Source organism: Acanthochromis polyacanthus, chromosome 8 (assembly GCF_021347895.1).
Source record: "Acanthochromis polyacanthus isolate Apoly-LR-REF ecotype Palm Island chromosome 8, KAUST_Apoly_ChrSc, whole genome shotgun sequence".
Classification (NCBI taxonomy): domain Eukaryota; kingdom Metazoa; phylum Chordata; class Actinopteri; family Pomacentridae; genus Acanthochromis; species Acanthochromis polyacanthus.
The window spans coordinates 18,607,068-18,626,947 of record NC_067120.1 but is presented as its reverse complement, the minus strand read 5'-3'; the positions used below and the strand labels follow the sequence as shown (position 1 = coordinate 18,626,947).

General features: G+C 39.0%; 1 protein-coding gene across 1 annotated transcript; it reads left to right on the top strand.

The window, feature by feature from the left end:
- Window positions 1–10,229: 10,229 nt before the first annotated feature.
- Window positions 10,230–14,418, top strand: LOC127535097 (collectin-11-like). The gene is made up of 4 exons (XM_051952093.1): window positions 10,230–10,314; window positions 11,784–11,843; window positions 12,187–12,252; window positions 13,501–14,418. Exons 1-4 carry the CDS (start codon window positions 10,230–10,232, stop codon window positions 13,884–13,886), a joined length of 597 nt encoding a protein of 198 aa, XP_051808053.1. The 3' UTR covers window positions 13,887–14,418.
- The last annotated feature ends 5,462 nt before the right edge of the window (window positions 14,419–19,880 follow it).

Below are 19,880 nucleotides of genomic sequence, written 5' to 3'. Positions count from 1 at the left end.
GGAAAAGTTCATGTCCCAAGTAAAAGACTGGATAGAGAAAACAGAGGGAAAAATTAAGGAAATGGAATCAGAAATAAGCAAAATTGACGACAGAGGTTTAAGACACGAGAGGGCGCTCCGCTACCTTGTAAAGAGAGATGCGGAGATGACGGCAAAATGTGAGGACTTGCAAAACAGACTTCGGCGCAACAATATTCGGATTTACCAAGTACCTGAAGGCAGTGAGGGGAAAGATGCTAAAGAGTTTGTGAAGGAGCTTCTGCTAAGCACTCTGAAAGTCCTACCTGATGTGGATATGAAGATAGAGAGGGCCCACAGATCGCTCATGGCGAAACCGACGCACCCGAGTGCCCCCCCGCGCTCCATCATCGTGCGCTTTTTGGACTTCACTGTCAAAGAACATGTGCTGCAGCTCGCATGGGGACAGGAAATCACATTTCAGGGGAAACGGATTTACTTTGACCATGATTACTCTCCAGAACTGCAGAAGAGGAGGGGACAGGTGCGCCAGGTGATCAAACAGCTGAAGGTAAAGGGGATTCGCGCCAGATGTCCCTATCCAGCGCGGCTCAGGATGACTACAGATTCAGGAGAGAAGGTGTTTGAAACCTTGGTAGATGCACTCCCCACCCTAAAGGAGCTGGGAATTAATGTCCAAATCGACGAGAGGGAGAGGCTACAGAGGGAGCTGACAAGAGACACATGGCAAGTGCAGAGAAAAAGCCGTGACCAGCGGAAGAAACAAGCCATGACGTCACTATCCAGCGCGGACATAAACAGACTCATGAATGAAGGTGATGTGTAAACCAGACAGGTACACACTCGTTGGAAGTTTGCAGTGTACTGGACATGAGAAATGGCTGCTAAGCTGCTGAATATACATTAGTTTAAGAAATATATTGAGATGTTGGTAAATCGAAATATTCTGATTATTTTTTATTTTACAATATGGGGGTTTAGTGAGAGGAGGTCAGGACATACGTGGATCACACATAGCCTGTTTTAAGGCAAAGGCTTTCCCTCAAGGTGTTGATACTTTTGTGGTTAGCTCTATTTGCACTTGGTGCAATCCTCCCAGAGAGTGACAGCTGCACCTCTCTGCCCTTAAAACACCGGGAGCAGGCTGCAATGATTATCCTTTTTAGACAGCCTGCTGGAGAATTGGAAGTTCTATGTTCTCCCTTACAGATGAATAGGGAAATGTTCAGGTTTGTTTTGTTAGGCTTTGTATATTCCTTGACAAATGTTCTAAGTTCACTCACTATGAAGGGCAGATTTATGTTTTGTGTAATTTTAGGACGAAGAATACCAGTATACCATAAGGGACATCATGACAAATGTGAACTGTATTAGTTATAATATAAATGGACTCAGTAACCCAATTAAGAGGAAAAATTTCTTGGTCAATTAAAGAAAATGCAAACTTCCATAGCATTTATTCAAGAAACCCATTTATCAGTAACTGAACACAGGAAATTGAAAAGGGAATGGGTGGATCAGGTGTATAGTGCTTCTTGTCAAAAGGGAAGGAAGAGAGGAGTGGCCATACTATTCAACAAATCTGTGTATTTTACTAAAGAAAAGGAAATTTCAGATGATCAGGGCAGATTTGTTATGGTTGTGGGGTCAATTGCGGGAATAGATTTAACTTTTCTAAATATATATGCACCAAATGAGGACTGTCCAAATTTCTTTAATGATATAGCCTCACTTTTGGCTGGTAATGCTAAAGGGACCATTGTCTTGGGTGGAGATTTTAATTGTGTACTTAATTCAAAAATAGATAAACTTCCCCCAGATAGTGGACCCATTACTAAAAATCTAGATCACTGATTGCGATGATAAAAGAATTTGGACTTATAGATGCATGGCGTCACCATCACCCCAGACAAAGAGACTTCACTTTTAGGTCAGGGGTCCATGGTAGTTATTCTCGAATAGATTTCTTTTGTATATCCAAGCAAGATATTGGCAAGGTGGAATCCTGTAATATTGAGCCAGTGACTATATCAGATCATGGACCTGTAACCCTTCAGTTTAACCTTGGGACCAGTAAGACTTTTAAATATTGGCGACTTAATGTATCCATGCTGTCTGATCCTCTCATAAGGGAGAGGATAAGTCAAGAACTTAAAATCTATTTTGAGACAAATAATAATGGGTGTGTTTCGGCATCAGTCCTATGGGATGCAGCAAAGGCTGTAATTAGAGGAAAAATTATTTCAATGTCAACTGCCCTTAAGAAACAACGCCTGGAAAAACAGCTTAATCTTGAAAAGGAGATAAAAATATTAGAAAGAAAACATAAACAGTTTAGACAACACGGTCTCACGGGGATTCGTGAAACTGTTACGTAAATTTTTTGTTTCTTTTTCGTGCGCACCAACACGATTTCGTCATGTTTTTCGTGCCGCTCACCACGAAATGTTTTTCGTGTTGCTCACAACGAAACCCGCTGTGGTAATCACAGCTGAAAGTGGTTTATACCAGCGGATTCATGACGATCTAAGCTGTCCATCGGCGTATACTGCTTGTGTGATCGCGTTTGCGGCCGCCGGCCGCCGGACATTCTTGAAATTCCTATGCAAATTGGGGAAAAAAAAAAAAAAAAAAAAAAAAAAAAAAAAAAAAAAAAAAAAGGTAAGTGTACCACCGGGTTATGGTTATGGTTAGGGTTATGGTTAGGGACGATGTCATGCAAAATATAGCGTTGGATTCGCCATGGTTTTACATTAAAAATATAATACACACATTCGTTTGAAATACGTTCTGGGTGGCACGAAAAGTCCGCCGTTTAAAATACATTGGTGCGCATTTCGTGGTGAGCGGCACGAAAAACATGACGAAATCGTGTTGGTGCGCACGAAACCGAAACTAAAACTTACGTGACAGTTTCACGAATCCTCGTGAGATCGGGCTGGTTTAGAAATGAGAAGGACTTAAAGGCTCTGCAAAATTGCAAACAAAAACTAGATGAACTCTTGACATACAAAGCGGAAGGGGCACTTAGATTTACCAGTCGAACTTATTATGAGATGGGAAACAGGGCAAGCAAGCTGCTAGCATTCCAGCTTCGCAAAGCTCAATCAAGTCGGATAGTCCCAAAGATTAGGCATCCAACTACAAATTCAGTGTTAATGCAAACACAAGAAATTACCAATGCCTTTGCCGCATATTATAAAGACCTCTATAAAAAACAAGAATTAGAAAACAAAGAAGAAAAGATTAAAACATTTCTGAATAATCTTCATCTTTCCAAACTAACAACTAATGAAGCGGAGGAATTAACCTCTCCAATTACTGAGAAGGAGATTTCGGATGCTATTCGGTTGCTTAAAAATAATAAATCACCGGGTACGGATGGGTTTCCGGGTGAATTTTATAAGTGCTTTATTGATCAGCTAACTCCAACACTATGTGAGGTCTACAACTATGCCTTATTCAATAAAGACCCACCAGGAAGTTGGTCGGAGGCTATTGTCTCAGTAATACACAAAGAGGGCAAAGACCCCACTCGATGTAGTTCTTATAGACCTATAAGTCTACTGTGCAATGACTTGAAAATACTGACATCTATACTTAATAAAAGATTACAGAACTATATTGCAACCCTTGTTAATCCAGATCAAACAGGATTTATTCCTGGACGCCAGGGTACAAACAACATTAGAAGAACTTTAAATCTACAGTCACTGGCTAGAGCCAGGGAAGAACCATCAATGCTTCTCAGCCTAGATGCGGAGAAAGCATTCGATAGAGTTGACTGGCTGTATCTGGAATTAACACTGAAACATATGGGATTTAACAATACATTTATTAATTGGATAAAAACTTTATATAAAAACCCCAAATCTAGAGTCAGGGTCAATGGTCACTGTTCACAGTTTTTTGAGCTACAGAGAGGAACACGTCAAGGGGATGTTTTATCTCCTTCTTTATTTGCAATTAGTATAGAACCACTAGCGGAGATGATTAGATCAAATTCGGGAATACAAGGAATAGATGACCAAAAGGGTACTATGCACAAAATTGCGTTATTTGCAGACGATATTTTACTGTATATAACAAACCCTGAAAACTCAGTCCCAGTCATAATGAACAGTCTAAAAAAGTATGGAGAGTTGTCAGGCTACAAGATAAATGAGACCAAATCAGAAGCCATGATGATAGTGGGAAGTTGGCCACCCCATTTGAACAGTATAGCACCCTTCCACTGGGCTAGTGAAGGATTTAGATACCTGGGAACCATTCTAACCCCTATGACCAATCAGTTATATCAGGCTAATTATGGGAAGTTAATTTCACAAGTTAAATCAGACATTGCTAGATGGGAAATTTTACCTCTCTCTGTCTTGGGACGAATAGAGTCAGTTCGAATGAATGTTCTACCAAGATTTCTATTTCTTTTTCAGTCTTTACCCATACAAGTACCTGCAACTACCTTCAAGATGTTAGATAAGCTCCTATCAAAATTTATTTGGCAGAAGAAAAGACCCAGAGTTAGGCTAAAAACACTCCTTTTACCAAAACTCAAAGGTGGTCTGGGAATGCCAAATCTTAGAAACTATTACAGGGCAGCCCAACTACGGATATTAGCGAATTGGATTAATAAAGACTTGGACACAGGATGGGTGGAGATTGAACAAAATTCAATCCCAGAGTCTCCTCTCCGATCAATAATATTTTTGGGGAAAACACACTGGAAAAAAATTAAGATTAGAAACATCTGGGTACAAAATACATTGAAGGTGTGGGAAAATGTAAGGAAAAGGATGAGAGGACCGAGTTCAATATCAAGGGCTATGTCTATAGCTGATAATATGGATTTTTACCCATCTCTGTGTGATCTGGGCTTTAGAAGATGGGCTGACTTAGGCCTGATTACAATTAACCAGTTAATGGAAGGTGATAAGTTGAAATCATTTGCACAGCTACAGCAAAGATTTGGGTTGCCTGCGAAGGACCTGTTTCGTTACTTTCAAATAAGGCATTATCTAATGACACACAGTGAGTGGGAAGCAATAAAGGGACCACCAACAGGTATCGAACAGTATTTTATTGACATGATTGAAAAAAATGTGACAGCAAAAAAGTATATATCAAGTATTTACAAAATCTTGCAATTGGAGGAGGCAGGAGATACTTCATATATTAAGGAAAAATGGGAGTTGGAAGCTAATGTCATAATTAATGTTGAAGAATGGGAGGAAAGTAACATAACAAGCCATAAGATCACAAACAGTCCTATGTGGAGGGAGTTCGACTGGAAAGTTAAGGTCAGATACTTTAGTACCCCCAAAGTGGTCTCTGAGTTCATTAAAGGAACCTCACCACTATGTTGGAGAGGATGTGGAATGGTTGGTGATCATACACATATTTTTTGGGACTGTCCGAGACTACGGAAATTTTGGGAGAATATTAAAAATGAGATTGTAGTTATTTTAAATGTTGTTTTACCTTTGAACCCTTTGTACTATGTTTTGGGATGTATACCGACAGGTCTACTCTATGGAGACAATTTGTATATCTTAAGGGTGCTATTGTTAATTGCAAGGAAAATGATAACTGTTTCCTGGCGGCGAACTCATCCTCCTACAGTGGAACAATGGACTGGGAGACTGAGACAGGTATACATAATGGAAGAACTAACTGCACAATTGCAAATGAAAAAAGATATTTTTGTACGTAAATGGACACCTGTAACTCGGTACCTGGCTGAATAGAACATTATAGAGATGATAGCTGCCCCTTTACAGTCCCTTGTGAGAGGAAAGAAAAGCAAAAATTATTTTGTGGTATGTTTTTTTTTTTTTTTCTTTTTTTTTATTAACCTATGGTGTTATCTCTTAATTTCTTTATGCCCTTCTGAAGAAGAATTGTAATTGTTAACCAGAAATGTCAAGGAGCTTTGTTCTCAAGGAGTGTTCTAGATTGTATGTGATCAATGTACTATCTTGATACTAAATAAAATTAGTTAAAAAAAAACAATGTCAAAGACTTTAGACAGATCAATAAACAGTGATGCACAGTGCTGTTTCTTGTCAAGACACAAGATACTCTAAAGTATCGGACAGGTTTCAGTCAGTCGAGGCAAGTTTGAGGGCAAGTTTCTGGACATTTTGGGCTAGTTTCAAGTTAATTTGGACAATTTTTCAGTCATTTAAGACAATTTTCAAGTAATAATGGACAAGTTGCAAGTCATTTTAATGTCACTTACCACTTTCATTGCAGCTGTGATGGTGCTGTGCTTTTTTTCTGTAGCCTGATTGATATTTTGATAAAACAGCGTTGGAATACAGGAATGTCTTTACTTGCTCACTCACAAGAGCCTCGAGAATTTTGACCAGCACTGATAGATTAGATATTGGTCTATAATTAGTTAAAACCACTGAGTCACCCCCTTTTAATAAGGGAAGAACAAAAGCCAATTTCCAAACTGAGGGAATTAAATTTTTTTCATTATGAGGTTAAAAAGAACTGTAATTGGCACTGCTACATAATCAGCTGCCAGTTTTAAAAAAATAAGGATCAATTAAATCAGGTCCAGAAGGTTTTCTATGGTCTACCCTTTTAAGGGCTTTATGGACTTCCTGAATGGAGAAAGGTACAAAATTAAAAGGCTCACCAGTGTACATTGGGAGGCCTGTGTAGGGTTTCACAGAGACAGCTCCCACTGATTCAAACAAAAAGCCAGAAGATACAAAATGTTCATTAAAACAATTTAGTACCTCCATTCTGTCATAGACAGGAACAGAATCCTTTAAAACATAAGCAGGTAGAGCATGAGAGCTTTTGCTCACAGAAAGAGATTTAATACCCTTCCAGAATTTCTGGGGATTATTTAGGTTCTCAGTGGTGACTGACAAATAGTATTCTGACTTCGCTTTCTTAACTAAAGAAGTGCATTTATTTCTTAGTTGTCTGAAAACAGACCAGTCAGTGGTAGAGCCTGTTTTCCTTGCCTTGGCCCAAGTCAGGTTACGCTCATGAATAATATCTGCCAGCTCTGGGGAGAACCAGGGGTTTTCTCGCCCTTTCACCCTGTACCTCCTTAATGGAGCATGGCCTGCGGCTACCACACCAGGTCAGGTGGAACCTCAGGTGTCGCAAAGATGCACCTGAGACAGTCCAGCGTATAACAGGCTGTAAGATGCAGGCAGCACAATATACATGTAGCACATAAGCAAATAACTGGGATAGTGTACAGAAAAATCTGCGCTGAGAATGAGCTGACAGTACCCATGATCAAAATAGAAGACACCTCCAAAGGTGGAAGATATTTGGGACCCAAATCCAGACTGGTGGCAGCTAATAAACCAGACATTGTAGTGGTTGATAAACTGTAGAAGAAGGTATTAGTAATAGACAGCAATGCCAAGTGACAGCATCATCAAGAAGAAGGAAAACGAGAAGCTCACTATATACACTGCTGGTCAAAAAGTTTTAGAACACCCCAGTTATGTATATTAACATCTCATAGTACTCTGAAATGAAAGTATAGAACAAATAAATCAATGAAGTAAGAAAAAAATTTTAAAAATCAGTTTAGAAAACAAACTTTATTCTAAACTTTTTAGTCATCAAAGTAGCCACCTTTGGCAGACATAACAGTTCAACACATTTGTGGCATTCTTTGCACAATGGAAATCAAATATTCCTCAGAAAGTTCTTCCCAAATCTGTTGCAGAAGTTCTTGTAAATGTGTGGCCCTTGTGGGTTGCTGTGCTTTCACTCTTCTGTCCAGTTCATCCCAAACTAGCACTATATGGTTTAAGTCTGAGACTGTGCACTGGCCACACCATGTTTTCAAGCTTACCCTCTTGTTCTTTTTTCCTAAGGTAGTTCTGGCATAGTGTGGACTTGTGTTTTGGGTCATTATCTTGTTGTAGGATGAACCCCTGACCAACTAGGAACATACCAGAGGGTACTGCATGGCGCTGCAGAATGCTGGGGTAGCCATTTTGGTTCAGGGTACATCTCACTCTGTACAAGTCACTGACCCTGGATCCAGCAAAACAGCCCCAGATCACGATGATTCCTCCTCCATGATTGATATTGATGTCACACACTGAGGAACCATCCTTTATTCGACAAAAATCTATTTACCTTTGCACCATTTCAAGCTGTTCATTTGGCTTGAACTACTTAAATTTCAATAAAAAAATGAAATGTGGCGTTCTAACACTTTTGACTTGTAGTGCAAATACATATGACTGTAGCCTTGAACAACAATAAAATGGAATAGGCAACCTATATACACATAAAGAATCATTAATGTTTTAAGTATGTTTTTATTTGACAGCAAACATTGAACACTGCAATCTTCAGAGTAAAAAGTAGCTACAGTGTTTTTTTGTGGACAAGCGATGGATTTCTCCATAGTGAGAGTTATTTTCAGGTGAAAAAATGTCAGAGCCAATAATACAATACAGTTTTGGATTAAAAGCAAATGTGTTCGCATATTGATATAAACTTGATTTGCTGTGCTTTTTTTCCCAGCTATAACATTTGATTCTGTCCGGAGCGTCAGACAGAAATACTTTGTGTCCAACAAGGAGAGAGGATCCTTCTCGAATGCCATAGACTTCTGCTCCCAACGAGGCTTAGAGCTGGCTTTACCACAGAACGAGGAGGAGAACAGCATGCTGACTCAGTTGTATGGTGAGGCTGATAAAAGGGCCTGGATCGGCATCAACAATAAAAAGGCAGAGGGGGATTTTGAGTTTGATATGAAAAAGCGACCTCTGACCTTCACCAAGTGGGAACAAGGGCAGCCAGACAGGTCCATCCAGGAAACAGGCTGCACCATGGTGACAGAGAACGCTGTCTGGAAAGTGACGCATGAATGTTCTCTGAATGCTTACATTATTTGTCAGATATTTTAAGAAGGTCTTGTAAGTCATGCAGCGATTTTCAGGGGCCACAGAAGATCCACATATATTCTCTGCTTAATTCTGTATTTTTTCTGAAAGCTTTCTGTCAAGACTTGTGTTGAAAGAAATGAAACCAGGTTTCACCCAGTATGATGTTTTGATAAAAAAAAAATTATGTGGATGCTTATCAAGAACTGGGATTATTAAATTGCCGTCATTTGATGTAATACTAGGGACCTAAAACAGTGGTGGTAAACTTATTCATATATAATTATTTGAATATTCCAAGCAAAACTGCTTCGTGGACTCAGTTTCATTTTCCCAATATGCATCCATGAAACTAAAAAGTCTATGCTTAAAAAACATGACAGCATTTTATTGTTGTTGTTGCACAGATGCACATATGAAGATGTACACACAAGATATTATACATGTGTCCTGTGAAAGCATGTGTCACAATAAAGTATATAGCAATAAAAACTTGTCATAGATAATTCCGTATCTATCTATCTATCTATCTATCTACTGTATCTATCTACTCCACTCAGAACATGGATTTACATATTTACCAGTGTTAAACCATGTTGTTTTACAATATAGTTTACATTTTCCCCTCAGAAGCTGAGCAGTACCATATTCTGCAGTAACCGGAATGAACTCTTTCTTCTAAACTCTTTCTAAAGTTTTATCTTGGGGGAGAAACTTTATAACATGGTGAATGTTGTTCCCTGTGGGTAAAGCATGACTCTGCTCTTCTCTCTGGTTCATATGCTCAGTAATTAGATGCAGAAAGTGGTTGTATTTGAAAAGTTCAATGTGAAAAACAAAAAAATTGAAAAATTAACCAAAAAAAAAACTTTTGTATTAGCTGCTCTTTGTTCTCAGACCATGTGACATCTCTGCTTCTGTTTAGTGAGTCAGTATGGTTCAACTGCTTCTCATTTCCTGTGGGCTGGATCTCTCATATATTCGACTTTGACCTACCTTTTTTTGCCATTTCCGTGAAACAGCAACCAAGGAACATATTTTGGAAATAATTCCTGTTTGGACTGTGAGTTTCTTTTTTGTTTTATCAATAATTTGTTCTAGATTAGTACTAATGGCTCCTAAATAACATCATCATATATACTTGTGCTGAAAATTGAATGCTTTTTTAAAATGCTGCAATGTGGAAATCTGACAAATACTCATATAATTTACAGTTACAGGCAAGCATTTTGACTTTCTGAACTGTGAAATGAAGTAATCTGATTACACATTGTCTTAACTGACATTAAAAAAATATTTCACATGAATACTGTAAAAAGAAAAATCATGAGCTATGATTTATATTGATTTTAATCCTGCATTCAGACGATGAGGCTGTGTCTCCTGCTCTCCATCTTCTGCCTGATGGCTTCTACTGCCTACAGTCAGTTTCCAGGTCCTCCTGGTCCTCGAGGTGACAGAGGAGAGCCTGGGCCTATGGGACCAACTGGTAGTCAGGGATTTCCAGGTGAAGACAGAAAAACAACAGCAATACAAACAATGAATAAAAGTATGTTAATGGCTGTCCCCCAAATAGGATAGAAATCACTCTTAGAATGTGGTGTTGAGGTGTAGTTTTATAAACTATTGATGTGTAGGGTCTCTCATGTCACCGTTTCTATACAAAGTCTTCACTTGATGCAACATTGTTCTCATGCAATTCTTTTACTTGTTCCCACAAGAATGCTTTTGACCAAGTCAGGTTGAATTGGATTACATTACATTTTTCTCACAAGATTTAATTCTACCAATAAACAAATAAAATATTAAATATTAAGTATGAGGAAAGAGTTGCACAGTGGGGTGGTGGTTAGTGCTTTCGCCTTGCAGTGAGAAGATCCCCGGTTGGCGTCCCAGCCTTCCCGCGATCTTTCTGCATGGAGTTCACATATTCTATCTGTGCATGTGTGGGTTCTCTGGCTTCCTCTCACGGTCCAAAAATATGCTGAGGTTAATTGATTATTCTGAATTGTCCATAGGTGTGAGTGTGAGTGTGATTGCTTGTCTGTATATGTAGCTGTGCAACAGACTGACGACCTGTCAAGGGTGTCCCCTGCCTTTGCCCCAAGTCAGCTGGGATAGACTCCAGCCACCATCACCCCCTCCACTCATATGTTTTGTTTTTAGCCTGAAGTTTTTCATTGCATTTCAGATTTTTTTATGGACATAGTCAGTCTTTGCAGCCAGAAACGGCTGTTTTAGACAGATCTCATCTACTAGAGGCTCTGAGCCCCTGAAAAAAAATGATGTCCATCATTTATAGAATGGTCATTGCCAAAAAAGACTCTTCTTAAAGTCTGGAATAATTTCTTCTCCCAGAGTGGGAGAATTGGAATTTATCTGCAGCTTTCATGTAATATTTGACCTTTGTAACGTATTGATCTGTAAAGATATATTCAAATTCTAAATGCATTTGGAAACCAATATTTGAATAAAGATGATTTTACGTCTTCAGTGAGACATTTCTTTCCACTGGTGTGTTGTGATGAATCGCTCAGCCTTGACTGTGTATGGATTCTCACATGTCACCCTTATTGTATATATTAAGTCAACGTGTTCGCATCAGTTGATTAATTATTTTTTAGGATTAAAGTTCACCCTGTCGGGAAGTAAAAGAAATTTAATTTGATACCTGCATATAAGTCATCTTAAAATATGACATCAAAATATTCTCTCCAGACTCAAATCTCTGGAGACGTTCATGCTCCCCAGAGCATGAACTCTTCTGACTTCTGTAACAACAAGATTTTTGAAGTTGCTTCTGTGATTTTCAGCTTTCTGGCATTTTGTTTTTCAGAATGTCTCGTGTAGTTCTGGCTTTTTAGTTATATTTCATTTCAGTCATCCCCCCCCCCCCCCCCCCCTGTTCTTATTTGGACCCAGGGCCACGTGGACGTCTTGGACCAGCTGGACCACCTGGACCAGTTATCATATGTGGACAAGGTGAAACTTTTTCTGAGATAATTTAAGTAACTGCAACATTACAACTAAGCCTACTGCAATAAAACAATCAGGTTCATTTATTTTTTATTTCTTCCATGTGTGATAGTTGTTAGATGAGGTGCAGACACATACAAATGGAAACATGAGATGCTATAAATTACATTAAGCCCTGCAGCAATTCTACTTTTCTAATGTTTAAATGTTTATTGAGAGACACATATTTATTCACTTTGGGTTTCTCATTTTAAATCCAGAAACTATTCAACCTAAAATGTAATCAATGACTGCTGTGACTTAAGACTAAATGCAACTCTGGTAGCCTAACTTATATTTCTTCATCCAGATTCTTTTGGGCATGTACGCCAGGACGTTGAGACCTTACGGAGGACCATCACTGTGTTAGAATTGGGTAAGTGGTCTATTCAATATGTCCAAAGGAGCAGTATCAGAAGTGAATGCATGTGGATGATAATTACTTCCAACTCTTTAAGTGCTTTGACTTTTTTTGTATAAAACTCTTTTTCTGTGTTTTGAGTTTTTACCTTACCCGCAGTATTTTTTATGTATACTTCTATCCGTGGTTGATGCATTGAAAAGGAGCTTCAGTGTTTGATGCTCAGCCAGTTGCTTTGAAGAGTCCACCATAAGGTTTGAAGAGTCAGAGAATGAATGAAATTGTCATCAGCTAGAAGCAGAGCATCAACATTTCAATAATTTTTGAACAGTTTGATTGAGGCTTTGTATATTTCTTCACTTCTCTTGTATTTAAAAATTCCCTTCAAAATGTTAAACAATACCAAAGTTATCCAGGGTGCCTGGACATTTATAACCATAGTATATTAAAACACATTGGCATTGCTGAATTTACACCGATCTGCCACAATATTATGACCACTGACAGGTGAAGTGAACAGCATCAGTCATCTTGTTCTAATGCAACTTTCTGCTGGAAAACCTTGAGTCCTGACCTTCATGTGGATGTTTGACATGTACCACCCGCCTAAGCATTGCAGTTCAAGCAACCCCAAACCCCCCATGATAACAGCAGTCCTTGATGCCAGTTTCCACCCTCAGCAGGACAATGCACCTCGATACACCACAAACTGCTCAAGAGTGGCCCGGGGAACACGACAGAGCTAAGCTGTTCACCTGGGTTCCTGTCTCCCCACATTCAAATCTTATTGAGCATCTGTGGGATGTACCAGGATAAACCTGATCTCTGCAGGTCCCACTTTGACACCCACAGGTCCCACAGAATTCACTGCCACTATTCCAGTGCCACAGGACATCCCCAGAGGACCTGTGTCCATGTCCCACTGGGTCAGAGGAGTTTTGGCAGCATGAAGGAGACCAGAGCAATATTAGGCAGGTGGTCATAACGTTATGCCCGATCGGTGTAGAATATAAAGCACAGTGTTATAGAATCAGCAAACCATAAGTCATCATAACTACTTTAAGCTGTTTTTCTCTTTGAACTTTCACTGAATATAACGTAGCTGAAGAGTGTTTTGTTGACACAGGCCTGGATTTAACCACAGTGAATGAGGAACAAATGGAAATGCCATTCATAAAATACAATTTTCAGGTTTTAGAAAGCAAAAGTGTTCACCTGTTTGCATTAACCCCGATTTGTTTCATGCTGCTTTCTTCTTTCCAGCTATAAACTTTGATTTTGTTCGGAGCGTTGGTCAGAAACACTTTGTGTCCAGCAAGGAGAGAGGATCCTTCTCGAATGCCGTAGACTTCTGCTCCCAACGAGGCTTAGAGCTGGCTTTACCACAGAACGAGGAGGAGAACAGCATGCTGACTCAGTTGTATGGTGAGGCTGATAAAAGGGCCTGGATCGGCGTCAACAATAAAAAGGCAGAGGGGGATTTTGAGTTTGATATGAAAAAGCGACCTCTGACCTTCACCAAATGGGGACAAGGGCAGCCAGACAGGTCCATCCAGGAAACAGGCTGCACCATGGTGACAGAGAACGCTGTCTGGAAAGTGACACGCGAATGTTCTCTGAATGCTTACATCATTTGTCAGCTATTATAAGAAGGTCTTGTAAGTCATGCAGTGATTTTCAGGGGCCACAGAAGATCCTCATGTATTCTCTGCTTAACCTTCATCTGCTGCAGTCTTTGTTTTCATCCAATAGGGTTCCATTCAGACTTGTGTTGCATTGAAAGTGATGAAGAAATGAAACCAGGTTCCACCCAGAAATACCACCATGCTGACAGTCATGTAAAAATGATCAGGATGTTTGTTAGACATGAGACTGACTTGTTAAATCGCCATCATTTAATGTTAGGACTCACAATAGTGGTGTTGAATATATTCTCATCTGTCACCTTTACAAGGAAAACTGCTTCATGGACCCAGTTTAGGAAACCTGTTTGACAAAAATACAGATTTTCACATATTACAATTTTCTAAAACACATTTGTAAAAGTTAGTCTATGCTTGAGAAACATGAACACATAATCAGCATCTCATTGTTGCTGCTGCAGAGACAGTTTTCTGTAAGAAAAAAGTATACAACGAAGATATAAACAAAATGATGTACTCTGTCAGTATACCCCAATAAAGTGCATGGCAGTGTTATTGTCTCACAATTTCATTCATCAAAGAGTCCAAGGCAGAGCAATTTACACTGTGTAATGTATTTTTTTTCACACAACTGGCAAAAGCATACTGACATCTGGATGTAAACCAAACACAGGACAATAGCAGAAACTTGTGTTACCACCTTGTGATCATATAACTGCCAACCACAGTAACAGTAACATTGTCAGGAAAAATGTTTGTACATGCAAAGACCAAGTACAAACTGACACATATGTTGTTTAAGCAGAATATCAGACTATTTTTCATTTAGTTACAAATAATGTCTCTGCATCAATTTCTGACCTCTTTCTCTCCCTGCTTTACCCTCCATCTATCCGTGCCATCTGATGTTTGTCCTCCATGTTCTGTATTTTACAGTTGTGATTATTTTAATGATCAAGATCAAAACATGCAAAAATACAGACATTGTTGAAGAAAGCTGTTGTTTGGCTGAGTGTCTCTCGATGACATTGAAGACTGAATGTGCAGGAGATGAAACCCCGGACAGTGACGACACAATCTGACCTCAAGTAACACATTAGTACTTTCAAGTGCAAAGTATTCCAATAAGTTTTGCTTTTAAAGGAAAAACAAAAAACAAAGCAAAAAAAAAAAAAAACTAAGTCTGTCATCATAACAGGCTCTTTGTTGTCAGACCATGTGGAGTCTCTGCATCTGTTTTTGTGAGTGAGCTTCCATATTCTTCAACTGTTTCTCATTTCCTGTGGGCTGGATCTCTCATAAATTCCACTTTGAACTACTTTTTTTGTCATTTGTGTTGGAAACAGCAACGAAGGAACACATTTCTAAGATAATTTTGGACTGTAAGTGTCTTTCTTTTTGATCAACAATTAGTTCTTGATTAAGATGACTAATGCGTTCTGAATAACATGACTGTTTACTTCTGTTAAAAAGTGTGACAGTGTGGAAACTACCTGGGTCACATCATTTGTAACAAGAGTTGAGATTTATTTCTGTCTGAACTGTGAAATGAACTGACCTGATTTAGTTTTGTACACAAATATGATTTATATTGATTTTAATCCTGCATTCAGACGATGAGGCTGTGTCTCCTGCTCTCCATCTTCTGCCTGATGGCTTCTACTGCCTACAGTCAGCTTCCAGGTCCTCCTGGTCCTCGAGGTGACAGAGGAGAGCCTGGGCCTATGGGACCAACTGGTAGTCAGGGATTTCCAGGTGAAGACAGAAAAACAACAGCAATACAAACAATGAATAAAAGTATGTTAATGGCTGTCCCCCAAATAGGATAGAAATCACTCTTAGCATGGTGTGTTGAGGTGTAGTTTTATAAACTATTGATGTGTAGGGTCTCTCATGTCAACGTAATTACACAAAGTCTTCACCTGATGCAACATTGTTCTCTTCAGTGGATAAACCTTTCTTATTTTGTTCACTTTTAGAAATGCTGCTCAGCCTTTCAGGAAGTGCAGCAAATCAGCTGATACTTGTATATAAAACATTTTGAAATGTGCGTCATTCTGTCTCAATTCACAGAATGCTTCACGTCTGACCACTTCAAATTTCAGGGATTTTTTAAAAAGTTGTAAATACTGACTGAGTTGACCATGGGTAAAATCTGGGGTAATAGGCAACATTAGCTTTTGAGTTAAAAATCCTTAAAGGTGGCTGGGGTAATGTCAATTTCTGCATTGTTTTGTTTGTGGAGAAATGTTTAAAGTGCTATAACTTGAGAAGTCATGTAGCCAGAGTCATGGAATTTTTCTGGCTCATTGATATGTACATGTGGTCATTAATGGAACAACCCTGCTTTGATTTAATATGGATCAGTTATATGATGGTGTAAAGTTGGTCCATAAAATGTTCAATTTTCAAAATATTCCACCAGCTATGAAACCTTTATTGTTCAGGCTAATACACTGAGGTTTTTCCTGTGATTGGCACCTAAAGTAGCTTTAAAAATGTAGAATATTGGGCCTGTACATGATGAGAAAAAATATTAAAGCTTTGTTTGTTTGCATTTGTGCCTAATATCTGAACATGCATCAAGCAGGTCTGATAGGTGAAACCACTCCAGTAGTGATCCTAACTGGAAGAGTTCTACAATAGTGTTTATTGGCAAATAGAAAACAATCTGGTTTTCAAACTCAGTGTTTCAAACTATTTTATCAAAAGCGGGACCCAAGGCAATCATGTCCATTTTTAGTTGGATTTATTTTATGCTTGTAATGTCAAGTGAAACATTCCCTGATACAACACCCTGTATGAAAGAAACAGTGACTGACAATTTACATCACACTGCCCACATGTTCGTATAATAAACAATGCTCAAGGTGTACTTTAGAATGAAACATTGGAACTTACTGTTTCAGGTTTTTTTTTATATATTCCAGGTTATTCCAAGATTCATCACAACTAAATTTATCACCAACAAAATGTGTTCTTAGAACTTCCTCTGCTGATACCATTTTGCCGAATGACAGATGTTGACAAAAATGTAGCCACATTGCATGACATCAGCATCTTTTGGAATATTCATTGAAATCCATCCATATAGGCATTAATATTGCATAAAGAAGCAGAGAACTGGGAAACACATTTTACACAAATAGTTGGGCATGAACTCTTTAAAACAGGGATTTCATGCTGACGTCAGTGCACCATGTATTATTGCTGCACAATGACTCTATGTGACAGACTCTTTCCCAACAAGGTTACAAAGAATTAAAACAGATGTTGATAAAGAAGTCAAAAACAAGTAAAACTATCCATGTCTGACAAGTCCATGTGATTGCATCTGGTTCCACTTTTAATCAAATTGTTTGAAGTACTATGAATTGGAAAATTGTGAATTTACACACAATCAATATTATTTAACTCCACTTTTGGAGTGGTTTCACCTAGCCTAGCTTAGCTAGACTGTATTCCTGTTATAAGGGATATATGGGAATACGGTCTAGCCCTCCTCCATTGACACATTTTGACAGGTTTTCAAGCTCCGAGCAGATCAGACCGAACCAATCAGAGCACCAGAGGCGGGAGTTAACGATGCGACCGCAACAGAGCGAGGTTTCTCTCGTGCGCTTTCCTCTGTTTTGCACAGGCTGAATTTGTCCTTTAAACCTCAACAAGAAGCAGCTCTTCAAGCTTTTCTTTTGAAAAAGGATGTATTTTTAATTCCGGCAGGCTGTACGATAGAATGCGTAATGCTGCCCTCCACTGTTGAAAGGGAGAGCTTAGATTTTCCTCAGGACCCCTGTACGGCGAAGGAAGCTGTTAAAACTACAAAACATCATGGCGGAAAGGCAATTGTTAGGTCGCTTAGTGATTGCGTCACACATGTGTTACGCTGATTGGCTCTCTCCAATTCAAGCTGTGATCGGTAGTCCCGCCTCTGGGCTAGATTTGGTTCAATGGAGCAGTTCCAGACTGACTTTATGTGTATTTGTAATACACAATATAAAGGCTGTCTGGTCCCCAGGCAAGGTTTCACCTGCCATATCTGCTAAATGCATGATCAGATATCAACCACAAATGTTCATATTTCTTTTCTCCAACAGTTTGCCTCTGGCTGGCACCATGCTCTAGATTGTTAAAGCTCCTGTTGGTGCCAGTCAGAGGCAAAAAAAAAATCTGTCTCTTCGGGTGAACAATGAACATTTTGAGGATTGTTGGAATGTCGCAGTAGACAGAAACACTGACATTTTCTGACAAAGTTGCACCATCAACTACCTGGTTTGTGTTTTTCTATCAATGCAGGGTCATACCATTGAAATCCATATGTACATATCAATGAGCCAGCAGGAGTCTAACTACATTATTTTTCCAGTTATAGCACTTTAAACATTGCTCCATAGACCAGCTTGAAAAAACACAATGTAAAAATCGACATGACCTCATCCCCCTTTGATGATTTTTGACTCAAATAGTTAAAACTAACACCTGTGAGAAGAAATTTTACATGTTTTACTTACTAACATGTGTATGTAGACAACAACAAAAAAAAAACAGAAAGCATACAATCAGAAATTAGCTAGACTCTAAACTCCGAAGCTGATTTTCATCCGCCCATCATTTTCATCTTTCAAGCAGAGTGTTGTGACTCTGGCTTTTAGTCCTCTTTCTTTTCCTGTTACCTGTTCTTATTTGGACCAGGACGAGTGGGACCCCCTGGACCAGCTGGACGACCTGGGAGCGCTGTTTCGTGTGGACGAGGTGATTTGTTCTGACTTTTTTTTCCAAACAGCTTTATTCATAGCATATATTGTAACTCTATATTGTAAGGCAGCACACAGCAGTAGAACAATATGCAGGTGCATAATTTTAATTGTAGGAACTTTTTTCTTTCTCCATGGGTGCCAGTTGTTAGACAAGATGTAGATCATATACCAGTGGTCAACACAAAAGCATGAATTTCTATAAAGTGCATTCACCAACTCTGGAAATTTATAACTGACCCTCCTCAAAAAATCTGAGTGTGACTTTTCACAGTGTTTTTACATTTGACAAACAAATCAGTTCTGCTGTCAAAACCAGATTCTCTGAGCTTGAGGCTGTTGGTCAAACTAAAGCCCTATCTCTCCCACAACAACTTCAATACAGTCAATCATGACTTTATTCCATCTTGGCTAGACTACTGCAACTCTCTACGTATCCGCTTTGATCAGAAATCTCTTCGTCAGCTCCAGCTGCTACAAAATACTGCTGCCCGACTTCTAACAGGTACAAAGAAATGTGAGCACATCTCTCCAGATTTAGTCTCGCTCCACTGGCTTCCTGTCTGCTTCCAAATTCTTTAAAAGATGTTATTGCTTGTTTTGAAAGTGTTAAATCTCAACTTCTATGTCCATGTTCCAGTGCTAGCGCTGAGGTCGACCAATCAGATGGTCCTTAACATTCCCACATGCAGTCTGTGGAATCACTTACCTGTTCAAATTCTCGATACCTTCAAGTGCCTACTGAAGACGCATATGTACTCTCTGGCTTTCAATTGTAGTTGAGTGCTGACACCTTGATATATGGTAATGTTTATCTTGCTCTGTATATTTCCTTACAGATTATGTTTTGTTTTGTATTTTGAACTGTGAAGCCCTTTGGTCAACCAAAAATTTTAAACAACCAAAGTTTAAGGAACTTTGGTAGTTTTTTTAAATATGCTATACAGATAAAGTTGACTTGACTTCAGCTTGTCTTTCTCCAGAATACTTTCGCCCTCTTGGCCAGGATGTTGAAAACTTAAAGAAGACTGCTGCAGATTTATACCTGGGTAAGTGGTTCCAGATTCAATAAGGAGTGTGACAAGAAGTGAACAGATGTGGATGATTATTAATTACAGCTCTTTAAGTGCTTCAGCTCAGTCATTTTAAACTACACATATCCTTTTGTCCCCTCATTTTCTCACTTTCTCCTTCTGCTGCTTGCCTTGTCGTATCCACAAACATTAAAGAATATTTAAAACTTCCA